This window comes from Epinephelus lanceolatus, chromosome 19 (genome assembly GCF_041903045.1).
Source record: "Epinephelus lanceolatus isolate andai-2023 chromosome 19, ASM4190304v1, whole genome shotgun sequence".
Classification (NCBI taxonomy): Eukaryota; Metazoa; Chordata; class Actinopteri; order Perciformes; family Serranidae; genus Epinephelus; species Epinephelus lanceolatus.
The window spans coordinates 39113040-39140403 of NC_135752.1; the positions used below are offsets into that span (position 1 = coordinate 39113040).

At 42.3% G+C, this 27364-nt stretch overlaps 1 protein-coding gene across 2 annotated transcripts in view; it reads left to right on the top strand.

Annotated features, from left to right (window-relative positions):
• pi4kaa (phosphatidylinositol 4-kinase, catalytic, alpha a) overlaps positions 1-25246 on the top strand; it is a 42792-nt gene extending 17546 nt beyond the window's left edge. The window contains exons 19-54 of one of the 2 annotated variants that reach the window (XM_033646813.2): positions 323-373; positions 594-702; positions 821-957; positions 1047-1180; positions 2647-2729; positions 2812-2882; positions 4425-4549; positions 4657-4738; positions 4846-4929; positions 5044-5133; positions 5502-5621; positions 5851-5943; positions 6887-7043; positions 7152-7279; positions 7369-7527; positions 7619-7770; positions 7992-8099; positions 9729-9949; positions 12091-12246; positions 12481-12560; positions 12658-12857; positions 13072-13159; positions 13245-13412; positions 13497-13550; positions 13663-13783; positions 16399-16528; positions 16619-16689; positions 16876-16948; positions 17037-17217; positions 17304-17408; positions 18669-18794; positions 19654-19774; positions 19897-20056; positions 20259-20348; positions 22041-22124; positions 22251-25246. In XM_033646813.2, the coding sequence (XP_033502704.1) occupies positions 323-373; positions 594-702; positions 821-957; positions 1047-1180; positions 2647-2729; positions 2812-2882; positions 4425-4549; positions 4657-4738; positions 4846-4929; positions 5044-5133; positions 5502-5621; positions 5851-5943; positions 6887-7043; positions 7152-7279; positions 7369-7527; positions 7619-7770; positions 7992-8099; positions 9729-9949; positions 12091-12246; positions 12481-12560; positions 12658-12857; positions 13072-13159; positions 13245-13412; positions 13497-13550; positions 13663-13783; positions 16399-16528; positions 16619-16689; positions 16876-16948; positions 17037-17217; positions 17304-17408; positions 18669-18794; positions 19654-19774; positions 19897-20056; positions 20259-20348; positions 22041-22124; positions 22251-22302 (4164 nt within the window). In that variant the 3' untranslated portion in view covers positions 22303-25246. The remainder of the gene's footprint in view (positions 1-322; positions 374-593; positions 703-820; positions 958-1046; positions 1181-2646; positions 2730-2811; positions 2883-4424; positions 4550-4656; positions 4739-4845; positions 4930-5043; positions 5134-5501; positions 5622-5850; positions 5944-6886; positions 7044-7151; positions 7280-7368; positions 7528-7618; positions 7771-7991; positions 8100-9728; positions 9950-12090; positions 12247-12480; positions 12561-12657; positions 12858-13071; positions 13160-13244; positions 13413-13496; positions 13551-13662; positions 13784-16398; positions 16529-16618; positions 16690-16875; positions 16949-17036; positions 17218-17303; positions 17409-18668; positions 18795-19653; positions 19775-19896; positions 20057-20258; positions 20349-22040; positions 22125-22250) is intronic. The other variant, XM_033646814.2, reaches the window with a different exon arrangement.
• Positions 25247-27364: the final 2118 nt, after the last annotated feature.

Genomic DNA, 27364 nt, shown 5'->3' on the forward strand with positions numbered 1-27364 from the left:
AGGTGAATCTTTGACCATAGCCTCCACTTTGGCTGCATCCCACTGCCTCCCTGATATCTCTCAGAGAATCATGCGTCCAGCTGTGTTTGTCTTTTATTCTAGTCGCAGTGAATTGTAAAAATGGGAACAATAGCTCATACTCTAGAACGGTCTCTCCCTGAAGGCACAGTTTGTGCTGCACTTGGTTGTGGAAGTGATGGAAGTAGCAGAAAAGGGAGCTTGAGAAAGAGGCTCAAACTCCTCCTGTCCAATCACTGTATGATTGTTGGACTGTTAGATTTGGAAGGTTACAGAGATCTTCTCTCCTCCTTTGTGTCTCCAGGCATCGAGCAGTGCTGGAAACCTCGGTGTCCTGATTCCAGTTATCGCAGTGGTAAGTGTTGTTTATACTTTCAACATGGTTGGTGTGGGTCAGTAGAAACCTAACACACATATAAGTTGGGATATACAAAGGTCAATATGCTTCTTAAGCACCTGAAACTCCATGATGATACCCTACAAGTAAATAATTTGAAATGCTCTTTAGGGTTATATCAACTGTATACCTCGATAACCACAGAGCTCCTTTCTCTCTCTTCTTCTCCTGCTGTTAGCTGACTAAACGGTTGCCACCAATTAAGGAAGCAAAGCCACGTCTGCAGAAGCTCTTCAGGGACTTCTGGCTCTACTCTGTCGTCATGGGATTTGCTGTGGAAGGCTCAGGTACACTTTGTTCACAATACACACAACATTGAATGAGGTCATGTGTTTGCATTCAATTTGAAAATGATCTAATGTATCAGCCTTCAGCATCGTGATCTGTTTCTGTTGACATCCTCAGGTCTGTGGCCAGAGGAGTGGTATGAGGGAGTTTGTGAGATAGCGACCAAATCGCCGCTGCTCACATTTCCCAGTGGGGAGCCTTTACGCTCAGAGCTGCAGTACAACTCTGCACTGAAGAATGACACTGTCACTCCGGTATGAGAGCACTCACAAACATGCACACACATGCTCAAACACGCTCACATGAAATTGGCCCTTGTTCACGGTTTGTTGTCGCGTTTCAGGCGGAGCTGAATGATCTGCGTAGCACCATCATCAACCTGCTGGATCCTCCTCCTGAGGTGGCTGCTCTCATCAACAAGCTGGACTTTGCCATGTCCACGTATTTGCTGTCTGTTTACAGATTGGAGTACATGAGGTATGCTGACGTGTCAACATCGTACATATTAACCTGTGTGCTTAACTATGCTTCGTGATTATAATTCTGTACATCATTATACCTACTTGCTGGCGATAGAATTAAGTTTTCTGGTTGTCGGTCCCATCGTTGTGAACGCGATATCTCAAGAATACAAACAGTCATTTGGACTCAACAATGAAATCATTGTTTTTTAGTGGTCATAGGTCAAAGGTAAAAGTCACTGTGACCTTGCATCTGTCTCATTCTTGTTAATACGATATCTCAAGAACACCTTGAGGGAATTTCTTTAAATTTGGCACAAATGTCCACTTAGACTCAATGATTAACAGATTGACTTAAGGGTCAAAGGTCAAGGTTTATGTGACCTTGCATCCATCTCATTCTCGTGAACGCCTTGTCTCAAGAACAGCTGGAGAGAATTTGGCGCAAACAGTCACTTGGACTCAATGATGAACTGATAAGATTTTGATGGTCAAAGGTCACTGTGACCCTGTCTGTCTCGTTCCTGTGAATGCAATTTCTCCAGACCATCTTCAGAGAATTTCTTCAGATTTGGCACAAACATTCACTTGGACTCAACAATGAACTGATTGGATTTCGGTGGTAAAAGTTTAAGGTCGAGGAAATTCAAGGAACACCTTCAAGGATTTTTTCTCAAATTTGGCACAAACGGCCACTTGGACTCATCAATGAACTCATTAGATGGTCAAAGATCAAAGTCACTGTGACCTTGCGTCCATCTCATTCTCATGAACATGGTATCTCAAAAAGGTCTTGAGAGAGTTTCTTAAAATTTGGCTCAAACGTCCACTTGGATTCAACAATGAACTGATTAGATGGTAAAAGATCATGGTCACTGAGACCTTGCGTCCGCTCATTTTCATGAACACAGTATCTCAAAAAGGTTTTAAGGGAGTTTCTTAAAATTTCGCACAAATATCCACTTTGAATCAAGGAGTAGTTGATTAGAATTTGGTGGTTGAAGGTCAGAGGTCGCTGTGACCTTGCAACCGTCTCATTCTTGTGAACACGATATCTCAAGAAGGCCTCGAAGGATTTTTTTTCAAATTTAGCACAAATATCCAATGGACTCAAAAATGAACTGATTAGAATTTGGTGGTCAATGGTAAAGGTCACTGTGACCTTGCATCTGTCTCTTTTTCATGAAAGCGACATCTCAAGGACACCTCAAGGGAATTTCTTTAAATTTGACACAAACGTCCACTTGGACTGAAGAATAAACTGATTAGAATTAGAATTAGAAGGTCAAAGGTGAAGGTTAGTATGACAAAATACTTTTAGCTGTAACTCAAGAATTCATGTGGTAATTACGACATGATCATAATTAATGATCCATGTTTTCACAGACATGAATGTAAGCTGTCAAAGAAACTTAACTGGTGTGCAGAGACGCACAACCAAGGGGTGGTAATTCAAATTTTTATTCAATATTTATCTGTCAGGATGCTGCGTGCTCTGGACTCGGACCGTTTTCAGGTCATGTTTCGATACTTTGAAGACAGAGCGATACAAAAGGATAAATCTGGTAAGCAGAAGAACAAAATGATAACAAGCTTGTGCAATTATTTGTTTATTAAATGCATTAATATTTCATATATTCTTTGCAGGAATGATGCAGTGTGTGATCGCTGTTAGCGACAAGGTTTTTGAAGTCTTCCTGCACATGATGGCTGAAAAAGTAAGGCAGATGTTTTCACTGAAGAAGAACACATATCCTGTTGAGAGTGTGTTTTAATTCTGACCCTCTGGGGGATATCTACTGAGGACCTTAGGCTCAGATTTAAGGCACCAAACAGTCAAAGTGCACCAAGGGTTTGTGCCAGTATCGTAAAAGAAAAATTGAAAATTGTGGCTCATGCAATAAATATATCGAGGTGTTCCTGTGTAGAGGTACAAAATATACAAGGGGAGGAATGAAAATTAATACAAGTAGCTTCTGCACCTGATTTATCACTGCAGCAGTGGAAACTGTGCCTAAGATTTAAAGCACCACTTCTCTTTCACCACTGAGAGAGAAGTAGTGCTTAAGTCTTAAAGGGATAGTCTTTATTTAGAATATTTCTATCACTGCTTTACCCTGCAGCAGAAGCTTTACTGAAGCCGTTATCTGTGCTCTCTTTAAAGCCACCAGACTCCTTTGACAAAAACAGTAATTTTGCCTTAAACATGCTTTTTAAAGTTCCTTTACAGCAGCTCTCCACTTTGCCCAGCCTTCCTCTGGGATAAATATACTGTACTCTTGCAGTTAAAAAAGCCTCGCCTCCTCAGTTATATTCAACAACAGAGAACACTTAATTTACACTTCATCATTTTCCAGGAGTTTTTGTTGATGAGATGAACTGCAAAATTGAAAAACTCCAATTCAGTGCCTCTGACAGTGATGAAGTTGAATCGGTCAATCTAATAATTGATTGGTTGATTGAAAGAAAAGAAATTGACAACTTTTTGGTAATTTCAGTCATTTAAAGGGAAACGTTAAAGGTTTTCAACCAGCTCTGTGTCATTGCAGTGAGGACAGTGACATGTTTTGCATAACTGATGATACTTTATGATGCAAAATGTGTCACCTGGGGGACTTTGGCCAGCAGATTGGCGAGAACAGCACAGGAAAAGCCACACAGCATTAATCTGCTCACACTCCGATCACACAGAGCTGGTTGAAAATCAGTAAAGTTTTCCTTTACCGATTTTTTTCCAGGAAATTTATACCAAACATTTTCAGTTTGTAGCTTCTCAGATGTGAAGATTTGCTGCTTTTCTCTATTTATTATCATGAAAACCAAACTTTACCAAACACCGGACTGTTGGCCCAAAACAAAACATAACATTTGATGATGTTACCTTGAGCTTTAGAACATAAAAGACAGGCATTTTGCACCTCTTTCTGGCATTTCAAAGACCAAGCTATTGATTTTTGAGTTAATAATCTGCGGTCAGTTGTGAATAGGGCAAATACGTTCATTGTCCCAAGATAATGTCCTCAGATGTCGTGTTTGTCCACATCCCAAAAATATTAAGTCAAGTGTCATAGAGGGGAAAGAAAACAGAAAATATTCACGTTTAAGAAGCTGAAATCAGAGAATTTTGACTTTTTTAATCGATTACTCACACAGGGTAATTGATTAATTAGTTGGGGATTCATTTAATAGTTGGCAACTCATTGATTATTTGTTACAGCTGTAGTTGTTGACCTAATCCTAACAAAATGTTATATTTCCAGCCAAAAACCAAAGCCCATGAGGAGGAGCTGGAACGTCACGCTCAGTTCCTCTTGGTCAACTTCAACCACATCCACAAGAGGATCCGCAGAGTGGCGGACAAATATTTGTCTGGCCTGGCTGAAACGTGAGAGTGCAAAGATACACATGCTCTTCTACTAAGAACACTTCAGGGACTCCGTTATAAACTGTTTAAAATGCAGCAGTGTCAACAGTATTTGTCTCTCTCCTCAGTTTCCCCCACTTGTTGTGGAGTGGCCGTGTGCTGAGGACCATGTTGGACATCCTGCAGACGCTGTCCCTCTCACTCAGTGCAGTAAGTCATGGCATAAAGTGGACTATTCATCAGTGTAGCGTCTGTCTTTATACTTAAGGGATGTGTATACCGCAGCATTAATGGTGATATTTATGCTGCGATTGCAGGACATTCATAAAGACCAACCTTATTATGACATCCCGGACACACCACACAGAATCACTGTCCCAGATACATATGAAGCCAGAGAGGTAATGTGTCTAATTCATCATCAGTGTTCATCACTGTGTACTGTCTTTACAGTTTGTCTTGACCTGTTTGTATAATTTAAAATGATCTAAGATGTAATATGTCTGATATCACAGAGCATCGTGAAGGATTTTGCTGCACGTTGTGGAGAAATCCTTAAAGAGGCTATGAAGTGGGCGCCATCTGTGACCAAATCACACCTCCAGGTAACATTTGATTTAAAACACTGAGGTCTGTACAGTTGACCTGCAACACTTAGTCGACAGAAAATGAATTGGCAACTATTTTGGTCATCGAATTTAAAGCAAAAAAGCCAAAAATTAGATGGTTTTATGCTGTTTAAAGACGTCATAAGATCAAAACAGATGTTTAATTTTTTTTAAATTACATATTGCTTGCACTGATCGTCATCTCTACGTTAGTATTTGGCCCAACAGCAACACAGAAGTCGTTTTGTGGGTATTCTCAATGCTATTTTATAGTTTGGCTTTTGGAAAACATCCACATGTAGAGCACATATGATGTATACATTTCACATGTCTTCAACTGCTATACTTCATGTGGTCTTTTCCAGGAGTATCTGAACAAACATCAGAACTGGGTGTCGGGTCTCTCCCAGCACACCGGCCTGGCCATGGCCACAGAGAGCATCCTGCACTTTGCTGGTTACAACAGACAGAGCACCACATTGGGGGTAAGCCACAAACTTACTTTCACATGCTAATGCTTATTAATACTGCAATATCATTGGTTTACAAAAGTGGCTCAAGAATGGAGCCCTGTGGGACGCCACATACTACAGCTACTTACTTCAGTGCTTCTTCATTTATAGCTATACATTTGTTTCATAAATGTGATGGCAGTTTTGACATTTTGTATTATGTCCACATAATCAACTTAACTTCATATGCTCCCACCTGTAGTCCATGCAGCTGACAGAGAGGCCCGCCTGTGTGAAGAAGGACTACTCTAACTTCATGGCCTCCCTCAACCTCAGGAACAGATACGCTGGAGAGGTAAAATCCACCAGATCACGTCCATTATTTGAACAGAATACAATAGAATATATACCTTAATCGTTCACCATATAGACATGGTCATCAGAAACATTTAACACATTATCTGGCGAATTGTTGTCACCTATACTGTGTTTAGTTGTTCTTAGTTGCTTGTTGTTTTTCTGGTTCTGTTGGGACAAGTATGAATCATAGTTTGATCATGGCTGAGACCTTCTGTTAGTGATTGTAACGTTGTTTGACAACGTAAACATAAATCCAGATTAACAACAACAGCTGTATTGTGAGATTTTCTATATTGCCATTTTATGAAGTTAGAACTAGGGTTGGACAATATGAAGATAGTGTAGGGTTGCTTACTGGTGCTTTCACAAAGTATTTACACAATAAGATTTGTTCGTTCATTCAAACCTTTATTTAAGACTCCATAAATCAACTGAGGGAGACCTTCATTTTCAGTGATACTGAGCATTAACGACTAAAGACATTAAAAACAATCGATAAGCAAACAAGGACCATCAAGCATGCATGTATGAAAGAGATATGATTTTTATGATATATGATCATTTAAGAGTCTCATATCACAGTATCAGTGGCTATTGATGCATCACCTAGCCCTAGTTAGAAGCAACACAATGCTTAATGTCTCAAAGTACAGCCTTAAAGCATCTGTAACACATTTAAATCTAGCTGTAAATGTATATTCTATACGTTTGTAAGACATGTAAAGTGTCAGCAAAACTACTTTAACACTTCTACATTAGAAATGCGACGTCTTTGGAACAGACGCTTGTTTTCTGTAACTTTTCTGGTCCACATTGGAGCCTTGTTGGAGTGGTAATGGAGCCCTAGTGCAACCGTAACGAGATGCAGCTGGATCCTGTTCACACAAACACTTTCATACTTCTGCTTCCTGCTCACATCTCTTCTCTCCTGTCTGTAGGTGTCGGGTATGATCCACTTCGCCCAGGCAGTCCGAGGACAGTCGGATCTGAGCCGGCTGATGATCAAGCAGATGGGGGAGGCTTTAGACTCTGCACAGCCTGAGGCCTTCACTGAAGCCATGTTCAAACTGGCTGCCCTGCTCATCAGCACCAAAGGTTACGCTTCATCTCTGCAGTGTTAACTCATATGATAATGCTTTGTTTTAAACGTACGGAAATGTTCTGGACTTGTCTGACTGATTCTTTCTCTTGACTTGTCTCCAGACTGCGATCCTCAGCTCCTGCACCACCTCTGCTGGTCTCCTCTCAAGATGTTCACGGCACACGGCATGGAGACAGCCATCGCTTGCTGGGAGTGGCTGCTGGCAGCTCGTGTTGGAGTGGAAGTACCGGTACAGAGATGTTTTATTTTTCATTTTGTGTCCTTGTCTTGTCAGTAAATTTGTATACACACTAACTATCTCCTCTCTTGGCCACCTAGTTCATGCGGGAGATGGCTGGAGCATGGCAGATGACCGTGGAGCTAAAGATGGGCTTGTTCTCTGACGCTCAGGTGGAGGCTGATCCTCTGGCTGCGTCAGAGGAAAGCCAGCCTATCCCCTGCCCTCCAGACGTCACCCCTCACCAAATATGGATCGAGGTCAGACAAAAGACATTCTGCTGGGTTATTAATTCATGCTGCTATCAGTCTTCTTCCTTCCCACTTAATGCTGTCTCATGTCTGCCTGTAGTTTCTGGTCCAGAGGTTTGAGATAGCAAAGTATTCCAGTGCAGATCAAGTGGAGATCTTTGGCAGTTTGCTGCAACGCTCACTATCTCTGAACGTGGGCGGGGCTAAGAGTAGCCTCAACCGCCATGTAGCTGCCATTGGACCTCGCTTCAGGTACATAAACACACACACACAAAGCTTAAAGATGATTCATAGTATGTTTTGTGGTCCCTATGTTTAATCTGTAGGCAGCCTCCTGTCACTTAATGTCTGTTCACTCTTTAAGGGTTCTTCACAATAAGCTAAGGAAGTTGGTTTAAGTGTGCTGATGAAAAATCAAGTAGCATTTTGAGAGGCACATGTGTCCATAGCGATGACGTCTCTCTGTGCTTCAGGCTGCTGACTCTGGGTCTGGCTCTGCTCCACTCTGACGTCCTCACCAATTCAACTGTGAGAAATGTGCTCAGAGAGAAGATCTACTCTACAGCCTTTGATTACTTCAGGTACTCACACACACTCTGTGCACACACTCTTAGTCAAGTGTAAGGGTGCAGCAAACATTTTCATGCAGTCAATTAATCAGTGTAACATCTTTATGTCTCCACACCAGTGATAGTCAGGGCCCAAGGCATTATGTTTTTGGATCATCTGTCCATCCCATTCTTGTGAATGCAATATCTCAAGAACACCTTGAGGGAATTTAGTCAAATTTTGCACAAACGTCCACTTGAACTTATGGATAAATCATGACTCATGAATTCATACACAAATGATGACAACATTTCACACAAATGTCGCAGTAGATAAAATGATTAAGTGATTAGGGAGTACAATAAACTGTAACTGCAACTTGACAGGTTCGCAGAGGCACACAGCCATGAGACAGTGACTGTAGTTTTAATTAACTGTATGTATGAAAACGTCCATAAAATGTCAGTAAACTGTGAAATATGTTTAACACAATCTCTAAAAGCCTAAGATCGTGTCTTCACGTTGCTTGTTTTGTCCAAACAGCAGTCCAAAACCCAAAGGAACAAATAATGGAAAGTAGTAAATTGCTAAGTAGCAAATGTTAGCATGCTACCACGCTGAACTAACATTGTAAACGTGGTTAACATCATCATGTAAGCATTGTCATTGGGAGCATGTTAGCGTGCCAATATTAGCTTAAAACACTGATGTGCCTTACTACAGTCTAATAGAGCCCCAAACAGGGCTGACAACTTTTAGACTTGATTCAGTTCAATCCTTAAATCCTCCAGTATTTCAGGGTCCTGGTGTAGCCAGTGGATTTCCAAGCCGAAACTTCCTCTTCTGTGCAGCGCTCATTGTTCACAGTTGAATAAACCACTTGAGACAGGTCCAGACAACATTTTAGCCTATCTTTACAAACAGATATCCGCGAATAAATGTAGACAAAAAAAATCAATCGGACAAAAAGCTAATAAAAACTAAAGAGTTGCCAGAATATAGCCGATTGGTTCTAAGATTGCATTTCAGCTAAGGCATTTCACATCTTTTACTCTCTACACAGACTGTTTACCTGCAGAGCTTCAAAAGGAAACCAGAATGCTTCCTATACCAAAATCATGTACCGCTACCTACAGATTCTCTATTCATGTGCACATATCTGCTGATAGAGATTAAATGTAGGGCTGCACTATTAATCAAAATATTACTGAGACTGCAATGTGGCTGAGTACAATATCCAATTTGCAGGAGCTGCAATTTTTTGTTAAAGGCAAACTGTGTCATAACATAACATTAAAAATAAATCATTGCGGTGCTTAAGACATCCCCTGGCCCATAGATTATATTTTAGATATAAGAGAACACTCTTGTACAGGTACAGGCCCCAGCAGAAATCACAACGTCATCATTTTTATAGTTTTTCAGTGATAATGCAAAAATTACCATTCAAACTAAAATGGCGACTCATATCCCAATTGTAACATCTGTCAGAATGATAGAAATATTTTTACCTTATTAATTGTATGCTGACTCACAAAGAATATCTGAATTGCACAAAGCTTTAGTAAAAACATTAAAGGCACATAAAACATGATTAAAAAGAGATTATATTGACTAACTCAACGACTGATACTCTAACTCTCCATTCTCTGTCCCTCCAGCGTGTCTCCAAAGTTCCCCACCCAAGGCGACAAGAACCTGCGCGAGGACATCAGCATCATGATCCGTTTCTACGCCAGCATCCTGTCCGACAAGAAGTACCTGGCAGCGTGCCACTTGGTCCCACCTGGTGAGCTTGGTACTACCCCAGCCCCGAGCACGCTCTCTGCCGGGATATTTGGATCGCTTATCGTGTCCAGCACTTCTCCGATTTCTATCTTAAGTAAGCCAAAAGCGGTGGAGCTCAGACTGCACCGCAGCAGGGGCATGCTTTCACGCCTGTCAAATTTGACGCTGTGTGTCCTCACGATGCTGCTGATAGATCCTGGTATCTATCTGTGACACAAACCCATCTTTTTATAGTTGTTTTCTCAACAGCGTCCCTCTTATTTTCTTGCTGTTACAGCTTTTCCCCTTTCTCCTTATTCTATCTTACTCCTTTTACTTTTACAATCTGTTTTCTGTCTTTTACGTTAAGCAGCAGTGAGGAAAAGCGCAAATTTGTCAGCTGCGTCAAGACGCATGATTATTCATCATGTCAGCCCCACCCGTCTGCCCCTCTCCTCAATTGATCAACTCCAAAAGAAGAAACTACAAGTTAAAAATGTTTTTTCTTCCATCCCAGAAAATCCTCTCCTCTTCATTCCCGACGACCCAGAGAAAAGACATGGTCTCATTCTCATACACATCGAAGCGCTTCAGGTAGACGAGTCCTCTAACTGCTGATCCTGGATCAGATTAATCTACCAACAGCCCCCCCACCCTGCCCCCGCGCATTAACAGGACCAGTAATATCTGACCCAGTATCAGTGGTTCAAGGCAACTTCTACCTACATATAGATGCTGCTGGTTTTCCCTAGGGGTGTAACGGTACACAGGAGTCATGGTTTGGTGCGAGTTCAGTACAGTGGGAAAAAAAAAAAATCAACAAATGCATGAGGATGTTTCTTTTCAAAATCCTCCTGCTGGGGACGAGGCAACATTCTGTCATTAACAATAAAAAGGAACATTTCAAACACTTGTATGACACTATACGAACACTGAACTCTTTTCGAAAAGGCATCCGGTCACAGCAGGCTCTAAAACATATGTTGTCTAATTAAAAAGATACTAAAACACATAGAAAAATAAAAAATAACAACACCATGGGGCCCAAAAAGACTTACTCATTGACTCACATGGTGAAAGACGTCCGTAAATCAGTGGATACATCTTTTTGTGTGTGACAACCTCTGCAAAATGACCTGTTTTACGATCAAGATTTGATCCGTTTGGTCTGATAACATTTTTAAAATCTAGAAAAGCCACACGATTAAATTATTTTATCCCCATTTAAGTCAGTAAAGAGCTAAAGCTTTTTTGGCTTCATGTGCTGCTGAGCAAATTTGATAAAAACAAATGTGGCCTTGCCTCCAACGCTGTATCCAGGAGTCTACATGTTCTCTCTGTGTCAGCGTGGGTTTCCTCCAGGTGCTCCAGCTTCCTCCCACAGTCCAAAGACATGCAGGTTAATTGGTGACTCTAAATTGTCCGTAGGTGTGAATGTGAGTGTGAATGGTTGTCTTTCTCTATGTGTCAGCCCTGTGATAGTCTGGTGACCTGTCCAGGGTGAACCCTGATAGGCTCCACCCCCACATGACCCCTAACAGTATCTTTTGATAGAGATTAGTTCCCCCTTGGCTATGTTTAAAAGTTTAAAGGACCCAAACCCGTATGATCCTGGCTATCGGCACATCTGGGTGATGCCATGAAATTGCATTAGCATGTTGGATTTTCATTCACATCCCCTGCAACGGTGGAGCCACACCAAAACACCTGCCTCGTCTCATACACAACTCTCTCAGGTGTTGTTGGCAGGTCTCCCAGCCCTGCTGTGTTTTTTAATTTTTGTTATTTTGTGCTTGCCACTCACTTGCAGCTAATCAACATGTTTTGCTAATGTCAGCACATGTTGCTAACGCCGTACACCTACTTTCAGGGCAGACCTTGCGCTTATTAACTTTTCATTCAGCATTATGTGCATCAATCTACATAAAGTGTACACACACACACACACCGAACTGTGACCCTGTACCGTGATGCTTCGGCACAAATCCATGAACCGTTACAGCCCTAGTTTTACCTGCTTTCAAATGCATGACCATCACGACAGCAGAGGACTAACTGATGCAGCTCATCTCGCTCTGTAGAAGCTCCCTCATCATCGATCATACTATGGATGTTTTTTTCGCTGTTTAGAAGTCGTAATATTGAAGATGGCGCCACGTGTGGAGGAAGCTTCGACCTGTGATTTCTCTTCAAATATACTCCAAGTTTATCTCTGCTTGTGTCTTGGCCATGCTGATTCCATTTGTATGTGAACAGATAATCAGGACTCGTCCTTGAACAGTCTGTCGGTGATGAACGCTGCCGACCTCAGGAGCACCATGGACTCCAGCGCTCGCTCCCAGCAGAGCGGGCAGGGATGGATCAACACCTACCCACTGTCCAGTGGCATGTCCACCGCATCCAAGAAGTCAGGTACGGCTAGACAAACCTCCATCCTGAGGAGTTCTCTCAGTTTCCTCACCTTCTTAGCATTCTTACCTGTATGTCTGGGATTCTGCCTGTGTGTGTTTGTACATGACTTCAGACTGGAGCAGTACCTGGGCTCTGACTGATGACGTCCACGTGAACGCAAATACAGATACAGATAGAAAACGGCTTAAGGACTTTAAGTGACATAATGGTTTGACTTTCTGTATCTTTTCTAAGGCACGTCCAAGAAGAGCAACAGAGGAACGCAGCTGCACAAATACTACATGAAACGCAGGACCCTGTTGCTGGCCTTACTGGTGAGTGCTGACAGTGAATTATCATTCGCTGGTTTCAAACCCTGCTGCTCGTTATCTTCATGCTGTATCTCCCTCCCTGCTCATTCTGTCTCTCCAGGCCAGTGAGATCGAACGGTTGACGACGTGGTACAACCCCCTCTCCACTCAGGAGCTGGCCATCGCCACGGAGCAGTCAGTGGAGACCAGCATTGCCAACTGGAGGTCCAAATACATCAGTCTGACCGAGAAACAGTGGAAGGACAACGTCAACCTGGCATGGGGTATCGCACCCTACCTGGCTATGCAGCTACCAACAAGGTTGTCACTCTCTCTCATGGCTCAGACATGGCTGTAGAAACCCAAAGTTATGGTTGTTCTCTGGATTTTTTTTTTCAACTGTTACCTCAAGTACTTCTGCTCAGCAAACGTGACGTGTTCTTGTTTCAAAATACACTTTTACAGACAAAATAACAGACACTGAAAAAACTGAATCTCCTTTGTATTTGATTATATTTAACTCCTTGGTTCCCAGGTTTAAGAATGACGCCATCGTTGCCGAAGTAACGCGGCTGGTGAGACTGGACCCTGGAGCTGTCAGTGACGTTCCTGAGGCCGTCAAGGTGAGAACGCTTCGTCTGATTAGCTTTAAAAATGTGTCTCTTATGTTCGTGAGTTAATATTTCCTTATACTGTGTGACCTTCTAGTTCCTGGTGACGTGGCACACTATCGATGCCGACTCTCCTGAGCTGAGCCACATCCTGTGTTGGGCTCCAGCTGACCCGCCTACCGGTCTGTCCTACTTCAGCAGCATGTACCCTCCTCATCCTCTCACCGCTCAGTATGGTGTCAAAGTGCTCCGCTCCTTTCCTCCAGTAAGTCACACACTCACAGGTTATTACAGTGCAGAAATACATACTACTACTACTAACATTACATTTGTTCATGTCTCTTTCTAGGACGCCATCTTGTTCTACATTCCTCAGATTGTGCAGGCTCTCCGTTACGATAAGGTGAACATGAACTTAAATAGTCGACAGAAATGAATCAGCAGCTGTTCTGATAACAGCTTGACTGTCAGTTGTGAAGCATTAGTCCTAAACTCTGCTCCTCTGTCCTGCTCAGATGGGTTATGTGAGGGAGTACATCCTGTGGGCGGCCCAGAAGTCTCAGCTTCTCGCCCATCAGTTCATCTGGAACATGAAGACCAACATCTACATGGACGAGGAGGGACACCAGAAAGACCGTGAGTAGAGACTCTGCGTTACAGCGAGGTTGGCTGCAAGTTTTGTTTATAGTGTCTTGGCGCTCACCTTGAACCTGCGTCTTACCAGTCTGCTTTCTGTCGGTCTCTTTGCACAAATATGAACACACGTTACACACAGACTATCTTCTTCTATTGTTTCTTCTTCTTCTTTTGGGGAATACTGTCTACACCTGCCTGGGTGCAACAACTTTTTGAGGGTTTCTATTTTCCCTTTTTCGTAAATTGGTGAGGACGTGACCCTCAGTCCCCCCATTACATGATTACATCCTTATATGTACTCAAACAAGGACGCCTTCTCCAATCAACACACAACTGTTGAAGCTGAACACTGGAGTCTGACCTCTGAAGCTCAAAACACACTGGCACCACCACAATGTGTCATGTGATGCGCGTCAAGTGCCGCCCCTGGCACACACTGGACAGGTGGCCCTGCAGCTCATCAATGGACGACCATGCAGAGTTATTACTACTCTTATTGAAAGATCTGTACCTCTTCCACCTCTGTGTTAGTTTAAAATCATGTGTGGACACTCACTCACTATAATTAAAGGGCCAGTGTGTATTATTTGGCATGGTTTGTTGTCAATCTGAATCTGAATCTGAATATTCTACCCATTAATATGTTTATACAAGTGTATAATCGCTATAAAATAAAATTCGTTTGGTTTTTGTAGCCTTATAATTATGCTTTTATACATATATATATAGCAAGGGCCTTGCTTTAGAGAGGTCGCCATCTTGCACCGCCATGTATGTACGGCAGCCCGAGCGGACAATCCAGCCAGCCAGAGAATGCGTTTCGCGTGTATAAATGAACCAACGAAGACAGCGGAAGGAAGGAAGAAGGAGGAAGAAACAGCAGAGTGTTAGTAGTTCGTCGATAGAGAGTAGTGAAAAGTTTTTTTGGTTCTAAAGTTTGCGAATGGACCACACTTACCACGCAACAGGAGAGAATGAACCCGAACCGTCATCTGCGAGGAATAGACGCAACTTTGATGCACTCTCTGCTGCGCTTTTCCTCCTGGTGATATATCTCCCAGCGATGGTAGCAGTAGCACCGAATCCCATTCTGTGCGTTCAGCCTCTCTTCTCACCCGCTCAGCATCAAACACATGGAGTTCCTCATCTGTATGCTCCGGCTCAAACAGGTATGGCTCTGGATCTGTGTCCGCTACAAGAAACTCTTCAAAATCGCGTTCAAAGTCGTCCATTGCAGCTACTATAGTCCGGAGATATTGCTAGGCTAAATAAACAGCTGAGCTCTGTTTACAGGCTACGCTGTCAGTCAGTGTGCGGGCTGGAGATTGAGCAGAGAGGGGAGGGGGGTCCCCACTCCGAATGGTAAACGAGTATGTATGTAAAGTTATGAAGTGTGTCTGTTACGCTAGAAGAGTCAGAGTTTGGGACGGAGTCTTTTACCCCCTGGAGTGTTACCGGAGTTTCTGGAGTGCTCAAATAAACGGGCCTTTTTCCCGAACGCTCCTCTGGTCTCCTAATCGTGAGGGATTCATTACAATATCGTAACATGGCTTAGATTTCTAAATAAACATACACCTCGTCGCTAGATAGACCTACTCCTGAAAAAACTCATGCGCAAGGCTTTTGGTCCCTACGAGGCCGCCGTCATTTACCTGACGGGAGGGGTGAGCGAGTGAGCCCTGCAATCTAGAATTTGGCCACTGATGTCACTGTTTTCAACCCATTTTACACACCGGGCCTTTAAAGTTGATTTCTCACCTGAGGAGAAGATCTCCAGAGCGATGACTCGCCAGGCAGTATCTTTTTGGCCATTGTCTTTATAATGACAGGATTGTGGGTTGATTAGCGCGGGATATTTCTCGACCTCAATGAGTCTCTCCTCATCCATACTTCTTCATCACACGAGACACAGCAACAGCTACAGAGTTCTCTTTATACATCACTGGTGAGGAGAGGAGTTGAGCTGCCACATGAGCAGAGAAGAAGAGCTGCGACAGGAGCTGGTGTGTGCAAGAAGAGAGCGAGTGGGGGCAAAATGCATTTAATTCTGGGGCCGGTGAGGCTGGAGATAGGACAGTGGTGTGAAGTGTCGCAGGGCATCTAGCCACCGCTGGTGCAGGGGTGTCCATTGAAAATAATAGGGGCATATTTTTTTACATGTACCGTTTGCCGACGGTGTGTTTTCGCCTTTAATGTCATTATTACTGTGATGTCACATGACGTGGTGAACTGTTGAGCTGCTGTGATTTCTTTCAGGTGTTTTTCATACTAAAATGGCATCTTACAGTGCAGCTGAATACTTATTAGATTAAAGTGTGAAGAAGAGTTCAAAAACTGTAATGAAAACTTTGAGGCAGTGAAACATGTAGCTTAACAGCAGGAACAGTGTCATTCTGTGTGTTCATAAAACATTTAAATACACATTTCATTAAGTGTACTCCTTATATTCCCTTCTATCGGCACCTTTCTGCTGCTCTGTGTGAGGTTATTGTGATAACTTGTCCTGTTAATGTGTAATTATATAATCTGCCTCGTGGGAACACCTGCATTAGGCCCAATTAAATCCAATGAAGTTGATGTAATCACATTAATTCCTGCCTCATTAATGTGTTCAGCGGACATTGGGGAGCTGCTGGAGCAGATGGTCGAGGAGATCACAGGTTCTCTGTTGGGTCCGGCCAAAGACTTCTACCAGAGAGAGTTTGACTTCTTCAACAAGATCACCAACGTGTCCGCCATTCTCAAGTAAATCATCACCGTTACGCCACGAATCGTTAAAAAACAAGGGGAGGTTTCTGTGGTAACGTAAATCCTGATTTATTTGTGTTTTTCCAGGCCGGTTCCAAAGGGAGAGGAGAGGAAACGGGCCTGTCTCAAAGCTCTGTCAGATATTAAAGTCCAGCCAGGTAACGTGATCTTCCATAGTCAGTGTGGATGGATAGTTAAAAATAGCGACAGTGACAGAAACACAGTTGCCCGTTGTGCTGTTAAAAGGAATTGTTTTCGTCTGTCTGTTTTATTATATTCTTCTGCGGAAAACACGAGTTATTGAAGTTGAGACTTCAGTTGTCTCTCTTCTTGTTGTTTTTTAGGCTGTTACCTACCAAGTAACCCTGAAGCCATCGTGCTGGACATCGACTACAAGTCTGGAACGCCCATGCAAAGGTAAAACACAAGATTTTGTGTCTGAAGCATCGGAGCAAAACAGGATGCTACCTTCTCTCTATTAATCTCGTGTTCTGTGTCGTCACAGCGCTGCCAAGGCGCCCTACCTGGCCAAGTTCAAGGTGAAGCGCTGTGGGGTGAGCGAACTGGAGAGGGAGGGTCTCCGCTGCCCCTCGGACTCTCTGGAGGACGGAGAGGAGAATCCAGACGGATCACGCAGGGTCTGCTGGCAGGCTGCCATCTTTAAAGTGGGAGACGACTGCAGACAGGTACCTCTCTTTCCTTCCAGCTCACTGAACTCATTCACTGGGATCATTTCTCTTGTTGTGACCCTCTTGTGTTCCTCCGTCTCCAGGACATGCTCGCTCTGCAGATCATTGGGCTCTTTAAGAATATATTCCAGCTGGTGGGCCTGGACCTGTTCGTCTTCCCTTACAGAGTCGTGGCCACTGCACCCGGGGTAAGACTTCATGTCCCATCACTCCCTCTAAATCCAGTTTACTCTTATCTACTGTAAATATTATTATTGTCATGTCCATCATAATCATTCTTTGCAGGTTAAAATTAATCCAGAGAGTATTTTTACAATCTAGTTAATGTCAGCAGTGAACAGTGTGTAAAATGATGTCAGTTTTCACTTTTGTTATGCCTCTGCACCAGCAACCGCTGTGGCTGTAGGCGTTATGTTCTCAGGTTGTCCGTCCCATGCTTGTGAGCGATATCTCAAAAAATACTTAAAGGGAATTTCTTCAAATTTGGCACAAACGACCACTAGGACTCAGCGATTAACTGATACGTTTTTGGTGGTCGTAGGTCAAAGGTCAAGGGCTATGTTACCTTGTCTGTCTCATTCTTGTGCACGTGATATCTCAAGAACATCTTCAGGAATTTTTTTCAAATTTGGCACAAACGTTCACTCTGAAATTTTGGTGGTCAAAGGTCAATGTCATCATGACCTTGCATCAATGTTGTTCTTGTGACTGCAGTTTTTCAAGAACAGCTTCTCAGGAATTTCTTCAAATTTGGTGCAAACGTTAACTTTGACTCAAGAATGAACTGTTTAGATTTTGGTCGTCAAAGGTCAAGGTCAGTGTGACCTTGCATCTGTCTCATTCTCATGAACGCAATATCTCAAGGACACCATAAGGTAATTTCTTTAAATTTGACACGAACATCCACTTGGACTGAAGAATAGGTCAAAGGTCAAGGTCACTGTGACCTCACAAAACATGTTTTAGGCCATAACTCAAGAATTCATATGCTAATTATGACAAAACTTGACACAAATGTCTAACAGGATGAAATAATGAAGTGATGACATTTTATATCCAAAAGGTCAAAGGTCAGCTTCACTGTGACATTGTCATGTTCTGCATAAAGCACTTTTCTGGCCATTACTTAACAACTTAACATCATGTCTCAGGATCAGAAGGGGAGACATTTGGTCAGATACTTAAATGAAAATATAACCTGACTGGTTAGTGGAGGCATACAACCATGAAGTGGTAATCCTAGGCTCCCAAAAAGTGGTTTAGATTCATAAATGGCTCAAACTAGAGACATGTTTAAAACCTTTTATCACTTGTGGGTTCGGTCTATTTGCTGCACGTCATCACATCCCCTTATTTCAACAATTACACTGGTTAACAAATCACAACTGATGGAAATGAATTTTTATTTCATAATCATGTCTCTATTAACTCATCCTCTTTTTCCTCAGTGTGGCGTGATCGAGTGCATCCCAGACTGCAAGTCCAGAGACCAACTCGGCAGACAGACGGATTTTGGGATGTACGATTACTTCCGTAACCAGTATGGAGATGAATCCACCCTTGCCTTCCAGAAGGTGGGAAGACTTTAACCCTAACCCAGAAAAGTGCTTGCTCTAACCTCTAACAGGACTTGTACATGTTTACACATGAATGTAGAGTTGCTCCTCCTCGTCAGAGCTGCATCTCATGCAAAAGATGCATCAGATTGTAGTCTGAGTGGGCGGAAGTTCGCTGCATAGATCAGCCTCTCATTGGGCGGAACGAGCCACCCGCTGAAGTCCCGCCCTACCACCTCCGGTTGTGTAGCAGTTTTCAACCGTTTTCAACACGTCCTTTACTAACTTTTGCGGTGTTTGATCTTCCGGGGATGTAGCCATTTTTCTGCCATGGTTCGCGTCCTGTAGGTGATATTTTTGTGGGCGTGTTACACCAAAACCTGTTTCCCCCCGGCAATATTTTTTGCAAGCGCACCGTTGCTGTGGCACCGCCCAGAACGATTGTGATTGGTTGAAAGAAATACAAGCAGCCGGGGCGTTTTTTTCTCCAATCTCAAAGTGAGAGTCGGCCCAGCAAGACCTTTCTTTTCTTGAGAAAGGTCTGGTGAGCGAGACTAATCAGAATGTGAAACAGAGGTCACTGCTACAGGTAGCCCTCCAGTAATAGTTCTCTCTCAGGTTTCTGATTAGTTAACATCATCTTCATTTTCATTTTTGCTTTTGACAGAACTCCAGTTGTGTTTTCTCATCTTCATTTGGACAGAGATTTTTTTATAACAGTGCACGTGTGGACGTGATTTTTTTTTCGAACGAAGGGTGGAAAAACCCTGTTTTCAAAGATACCCATATTTGTGTGAACTAGGCCGAAGTGTAATGTGAGTAAACATGAGCTGAATTTTACTGACATGTCGCTGTTGTCCTCTTCTTTTTTCCGCAGGCTCGGTATAACTTCATCCGCAGCATGGCCGCCTACAGCCTCCTGCTGTTCCTGCTGCAGATCAAAGACAGACACAATGGCAACATCATGCTGGACAGCAAGGGCCACCTCATTCACATAGGTATGATACACTCATATATGCGCTCATTGTTTATCTGTGGTGTGGACTTAGATTTCATTTTGGTTGTCACAACATTTTCATTTTCTTTTTAAATGTGATCTCCTCTTCCTTGTTTTCCTCAGACTTTGGCTTCATGTTTGAGAGCTCTCCTGGAGGTAACCTGGGCTGGGAGCCGGACATCAAGCTGACAGACGAGATGGTGATGATCATGGGAGGAAAGATGGAGGCCACGCCTTTCAAGTGGTTCATGGAGATGTGTGTCAGAGGATATCTGGCTGTACGGTAAGAAAGTGTACACATAAATGTCTGCAGTAGCTATCCATGCTGTTAAGAGATTATATATCCTCCACGCTTTGTTCTGGGAGAAAAGAGTTGAGAGATGTGAGGGTTTGAAGTCTGTCTTCTACTCAGAGCTGATATGATGGTTTAACTTTGTGACTTTGACTTTTTTGTGTCATTATTCACTTCTTATGTGGACATGAAGACCCTACATGGACGCAGTGGTTTCTCTGGTGACCCTCATGCTGGATACAGGGCTGCCATGCTTCAGAGGACAAACCATCAAACTCCTCAAGTAAGTCCAACAGGAGGATGTCTGTAAAACATGTAGAGACCTTACTTACTACTATAATAATAATTATTATTGTTATTATAATTAATTGTTGATGTAGTCCTTGTCAGGGACACTTTAGGACAGATTAGCGTCTACACTACAAAAGATATGTGGTCAATATACGTCCCAGACCACCTCGGCAAGTGATTTGAGTGATTGGATCACAATTCGTCTTGGTGGTCGTTAACATTTGTATTTAGAGCTGTACACTTGAGATCAAACTACTCATCTCCTGCGATTAATTGACTCATCGACTACTTTTTGCAGGTAGTCAATGACTACCAAAATAAAATGCAGCAGTCGTGATGCTGTAGTTGCCCCAGTGTTTTGTTTACAGCGTCTTGTGCTGCCCCCAAGTGGACAAAAAAATAATTTAATGCATGAATGGGTACGTTTTTATGCCTCCACGCTGGCGGTGGCTGGAGGCATGGTGTTTTGGAGTTGTATGTTCATCTGTCCATCCCATTCTCGTAAACACAATATCTCGAGAACACCTAGAAGGCATTTTTTCAAAATTGGCACAAACGCTCAGTTGGATTCATCAATGAACTGATTTGATGGTAAAAGATCAAGGTCACTGTGACCTTGCATCCGTCTCATTTTCATGAACACGATATCTCAAAAAGGTCTTGAGGGAGTTTCTTTTTTGGCACAAACGTCCACTTTGAGTCAAGGAATAATTAATTAGAATTTGGTGGTTGAAGGTCAGAGGTCGCTGTGACCTTGCAACCATCTCATTCTTGTGAACGCGATATCTCAAGAAGGCCTCGAAGGATTTGTTTCAAATTTGGCACAAATATCCAATGGACTCAAAAATTTTAGAATTTGGTGGTCAATGGTAAAGGTCACTGTGACCTTGTATCCATCTCATGAACATGAACATGATATCTCAAGAGGGCCTTGAAGGAATTTCTTAAAATTTTGCACAAACGTCCACATGGACTCTACAATAAACTGCTTAGAATTTGGTGGTCAAAGGTTATTGTGTCCTTGAGTCCCATTCTTGTGAATACTATATCTCAAGAAGGCCTTGAGGGAGCTTCTTACAATTTTGCACAAATGTCCTCTTTGAGTCAGGGAATAACTGATTAGAATTCGGTGGTCAAAGGCCAAAGGGCACTGTGACCTTGTATCCATCTCATGAACATGAACATGATATCTCAAGAGGGCCTTTAGGGAGTTTCTTGAAATTTGGCACAAATGTCCACTTTTAGTTAAAGAAAAACTCATAAAAATTGGGTGATCATAGGTCAAAGGTCACTGTGACCTTGCACCCTCCCATTCTCATGAATGTGATATCTCAAGATGGCCTTGAAGGAATTTCTTAAAATTTTGCACAAACGTCCACATGGACTCTACAATAAACTGCTTAGAATTTGGTGGTCAAAGGTTATTGTGTCCTTGAGTCCCATTCTTGTGAATACTATATCTCAAGAAGGCCTTGAGGGAGCTTCTTACAATTTTGCACAAATGTCCTCTTTGAGTCAGGGAATAACTGATTAGAATTCGGTGGTCAAAGGCCAAAGGGCACTGTGACCTTGCGCCTTGCATGTTTTCACAGACATGGATGTAAACTGTAAGAGAAACTTGACTGGTGGGCGGCGGCATACAACCACAGGGCAGTAATCCTAGTTTTGTGTTTGTTTTAATCAGAGGACGGTTTAATCCTCAAATGAGCGAGAAAGAAGCTGCGGCGTTCATCATCAAAGTCATCCAAAGCTGTTTCCTCAGCAGCAGGTAAGAAAAATCACACCTGTCTCTCTGACATGACGTCATCATGGCAACATTAAAATAAGTTAAATTGGAAGTTTCCTGTATAACATTGTTGTAACTGACATATTTTCATCACCTTGTTTTCAACAGGAGCAAAACGTACGACATGCTGCAGTATTACCAGAACCAAATTCCTTACTAAAGTCTTCTGCCGGACCTCCACTGTACGTTCCAACACAAGCGTCTCGACACAAGCAATGCAAACCGTCACTGGGACGGTTTTAATAAAGCGGTGGGTGCACTTTACATGTGTGTCCATGTGTGTACACCACTCTGAGACAACGACACGGCACTTTGATCCTAATGCTTCACTTTTATTCTGTAATTTGTCGGATTTTATAACGTACCTCTGAGTCTTAGAGAACTTCTTGATTTAACTTGGGAGTAAAGAACAATGTACGACTTTTACCACAAGAGGTATTTGAATCACCCTTTAAGTATTTTCTTCTTGATGCTGTTATTTGTTACGGACACTAACTGTCACACGAGAGGAAGATGGCCATAAAGGGAGCCATATTTACAGTGTTTGTCAAAGCAGCTGTTATCATCGTTATCATTTCGTCACTATGCTGTTATCGACTTTTATGCACTTTATAGATCACAGTATTTCATTGGCTCATCCTGCCTATACGATCACAAGCTTAAACAGAGATTATACGACAATAATCAGAGATTAAAACAAACTGCCTGATCAATAAAACCGCAGTATTTTTTATTCAAGCTGATCAATGCAGGAATCAATCAACATTTAATCTAACCGTAGTCTTTAGGAATGTATTCAGAGAATCAAACATAATTATGCTGTAATATTTACTGTAGAATATTTACTGTAGAACCACATCGGTCACAAGTATTTTACTGTGATTCACGTGAAAATCGTAGTTACATGTGAAGGACATATTAATCAGAAGATTTTAATAACTGTGCTACTTTGATGCTTATCCTCAAAGCCGTCACGTTTAACCTCTTCATGTCAGCTTTTAACTTTATATTAGTTATTTAGAGGTGTTTTTTCCCACTACAGGAACGCAACGACCCAGAACCAGAACTTTTAAGAACCTGTGAAGCATTAGTGCAAGGTTCTGTCTTTTGTTTCCACTGTGTTTGACAAACCAGGTGTTTTTTGGGGGTGTATGTTATTTAAAAACAATTTTTTTTGTCCTGTTTGGTCGAAATAAATGGCCACAGTTCATGCTTTTCATGTACTACTTTTAAATTTAAGTCACAGACCTAAGCATTTTGTTTTCTGAAAATAGTACGTTATTTAAACATATATAAAAACACTAATGTTCCTAAAGTTACGACCCCAAAGATCTGTGTTTTGTTCCCATTGGCACCACCTATGGCGATCAGCAATAATTGCAGGTGTGTCTTGGGATCTCACTTAACAAAAATGCAAGCAGTGTCGCCTTTGTGACGTCAGTCAGTTGGCATCGCCTGTAGTCAACACTCTTAAGTTCTTTGTTCAGCCGAATTAACCGTTCACTCTCAACGCTAGCTGAGATGGGAAAAAATTAGCACCCTAGTTCACAACAAGTGAGTTGAAGAGCGAGTCTGTTTTGTTAGCTCCGCCTACCTTCTCTGGCGGACCAACCACTGCTGAGTGGTGTAAATGTGTTTCTTTTCTATGCTGTAGCCTACGCTTGTGGCCTACGCCATCGTGAGCATTTATACTTATGCCATGTCACTCTGCAGTTATACCTCCAAAACACTAGTCGGCGGCAGGGTTTCTGTGAAGTGCTGTAAAGGTTAATGGATTCAAAACGAGGGTGTGATAACTGTCCGCCATTTTTAATTTGGCCAATTAGAGCTGCGCTAGGCCAACACTGTGATCATAACAGAATATAGTAACTTATGCTCACCTTAGAAAGGCCACCACAAGACAACGCACATTAGCTAACATGCTAACATTAGCGAGCCTTTATTGTCCCAGGATTGTGCTTGCTGGCAGACACAACTGCGTAAAGCGAAGCTTATGGGGAACCAGTCAGAACAGAAAAAAGAACATGGTGGCCTTTCTAAAATGAGCAGTGGTCAAAACTACTATTTTGTGTTATGACCAAGAGGGTAATAAGTAGACAGCCTTAGCTAGCGTAAGCTAGCCTTCGCTGACTGCTAGCTTGCTAGCTAGTTGAGAAGTTGTTTACAAGTTTTAAAAAGGAACACGTAATCCCAAAGACAGACTCAAACTTTTTTCAATATTTGGTTTGCCACAACCAATTTTTTGCATCTTGCTTCAGAATACTTTAATTAGCATCACCTCCGTCCGTTTAGTTCGTAGAACTGTGGAAACAAAAGCAGAACCATCGTCAGCAGCTGCACGTTATGTTCCTGTGGTGGAAAAGGCCTTTAGGAACGGGTTGATACAGCACACAGGGTGGAGCAGGAGCTCACTACATCAGATCTGTTTTTGTCTTGTCTATTAAGACGTGTCCAAAATATGTTTGCTAACCCTTTACGATAAGTGTACCCCTGTTTGGAGACATTCCTTTTTGAGTATCTGTGGAACCTGTTGGGTTTGTGTGTTGATTTTGCTTGTACTGATGCAGATGATGATTATACCTAAAAGCCATTTCTCCTACCCTTAGGTAGAAACACAACTGTAGTAATACTTGACAAACAAACCCTAACCTTATGCAATATATTCATGTATATTGATGCTGTATTTGTGTGTTGTGTTCAGCAAATGAACTCGCTATAACTCCTGCCATCCCGATCCTCGTGTGGGAAGTGTTTTACGTTGCAGCTCGGACTCATGGCCGTTACATATTTGAGTATATTTACAGCAGTATTTGTGTGATGGCTTCTACAGAGAGACGTGACGCTGCTGTGATCAACTCTTTACAGAGCCATTTTTAATGTAGTGGATTTTATTGAGTTGCTGTATTTTAAATGGGTTCATCACTCCTGATGTCGGCTGTTATCTGTCAACCAGATATGTGATGTATAAATATATATGTGTGTGGTTTTTCTGTTTGTATTTGCTCCGATCGTGGCGACATCATTGCCGGTTCAGATAACATCACGTCTGTTGTTCTGATGATGTGTGAAAATTTCTTATTTCCAGATTAAATGTGAGAACATTTCATCAGTACCATGGGTTTTATTTTGTTTGTTTGTTTGTTTCTTGTTGCCTTCTTTTTTTATTGTTGTTTTTTTTATGTTGCGTCTTTTTCTAGTTGCCCCCTTTTCTTGTTTGTAATTGTTTCTTGTTGTTTTTATGCTTATGCGTCGGCAGTAGCTGTGGTAGGATGTATTATGTTTTCGGGTTGATATCTCAATAATTCCTTGAGGGAATATCTTCACATTTGGCACAAACGTCCACTTGGACTCATCAATGAACTGATCAGAATTTGGTGGTCAAAGGTCACTGTAACCTCATCCACCTCATCCTTGTGAATGCTATTTGTCCCTTTAGGGAATTTCTTCAAATTTGGCACAAACGTCCACTTGGACTTAACGATGAACTGATTCGATTTTGGAACAGCCTTAGCTGCAGAACCTGGCTCCTCGCCACAGAGGAGATGGAGAGGAAGATTAACTCCTACGATGCCATGACTAACCTGAGTGGAAGGAAGAGAGAAAGAGTCTTAACAGCACAAAAGGTCAAAAGGTCAAAAGGTCGACCCCAAATAGGAACAACAAATAAACAACAGGCAGGAAGCCGCCATCTTTAATCAATACCATGAGGAAGACAGACCACGTCAAACTGGAGGTCCCCTAACCTACAGCCAAAATCAGCGGAGACCAGGTTTTCAAAATTGAAGGCTACCCCCGGCCCAAAGACAGAGCCAAGGCCGACCACAGCAGAGGGGTCCACCTCAGCCTCACACCAGACAAATGCAGCTTTCTCCAGTACAACCTGGTTTGGCATGGCATCACCTACAGCAGACCTGTGTCGTTACAGGATCACCTGCTGTATCTAAAGCCTGGCATTAGGTACTGAGCTCCTCTGCCAACCCGCTTTATGGAAAAGCCCCAAAGAACGCTGCTTGTGAAGTGATCTACTTTGAGCACGAGGCGGGCCCTTGGTGTGAAGTCCAGTCCCTGAGTAGGGTCTCCTTCACCAACCCTTCCAACACCTTCTACAAAAACCACTTTCTATATTTTTTGTACCTTTTAAAGAAATTTGAGCAGCTGAAGCTCTCCAGATCACATCCTGTTGCCTGGAAGCTGCTCTGTGGCTGTGTGAAAGGAGACAAACAAAGAAAGGAGGGTTTGAGGAGAGTGCAGCCAGTCGTGCTGACCTCTGACCTCTCTGACATGACACACAAGGGCCCTGAAAGGCTTCACGCCAAAGGGAGCCGTCACATGTTTGATGGCAGGAGGCAGAGATAATGAGGGAGAATCTGACAGAGAGAAGTGAACGATAAGGATAAAAATATGTTTAATATTCGATACAATCAATCGCTGATAGGAGGTTCTTTTTACTTCTGGTTCTGTAAACCAAGCAAGACTCCAATCAAAGAAAGAAATCTATGCCAGTAACACAAAGACCAAGATGATGGTGGGAGTGATACTCTGACATGTGCACAAAGGAGCTCCCCCCATCATGTCTCCTTTTATTGTCATTGAGCTGCACATGGCCGGGGCCCCTGGGGGACATATTCACAAAACACCTAAACGTTTAAAGAAGCTCTGAGTTTGGAAAAACTCTTCAAAGTAAAAGTTTTTGGTGTGAAAAGTAATCAGCTCCTGCAGACACTGAGCCTCATCAGGTCTGTATTTTGGAAAAATACAACAATAATAAACGTTGAAACAGCATTAATTACGACAGCTATGTTAGATTAAGTCTCAGTCTTGTGACAAAAATGTTTATGTAGTCACATTTTAGCCATTTTTATCCTTCATAGTTGTAATCAATGAAAATTCAAAAGATTTGAGTCAACTTTTAGTCCTTATGTTTTCTGTATGTTTTTTTTATCTTTAAACTAACCCAGCGAGGCTAATTCATGTGTCAGAAATTAGAATCAAGTTGACAGGTTGTATAAAAATTTCATTTAGACAAATAATCTGTGCACACTTCCAAATCAAAACAGTCATTATTAAACCATAATTCTTTGAGTTGACCTGCTGTGGTTGAGACACACCATTCATTCATTCATTCATTCATTCATTTTCTTAAACCACTTACCATGTCAGGGGTCACTGGTGAGACCCATCAAATTGAAATATTATTTCACTAATTTACCAAAAAATAGAAA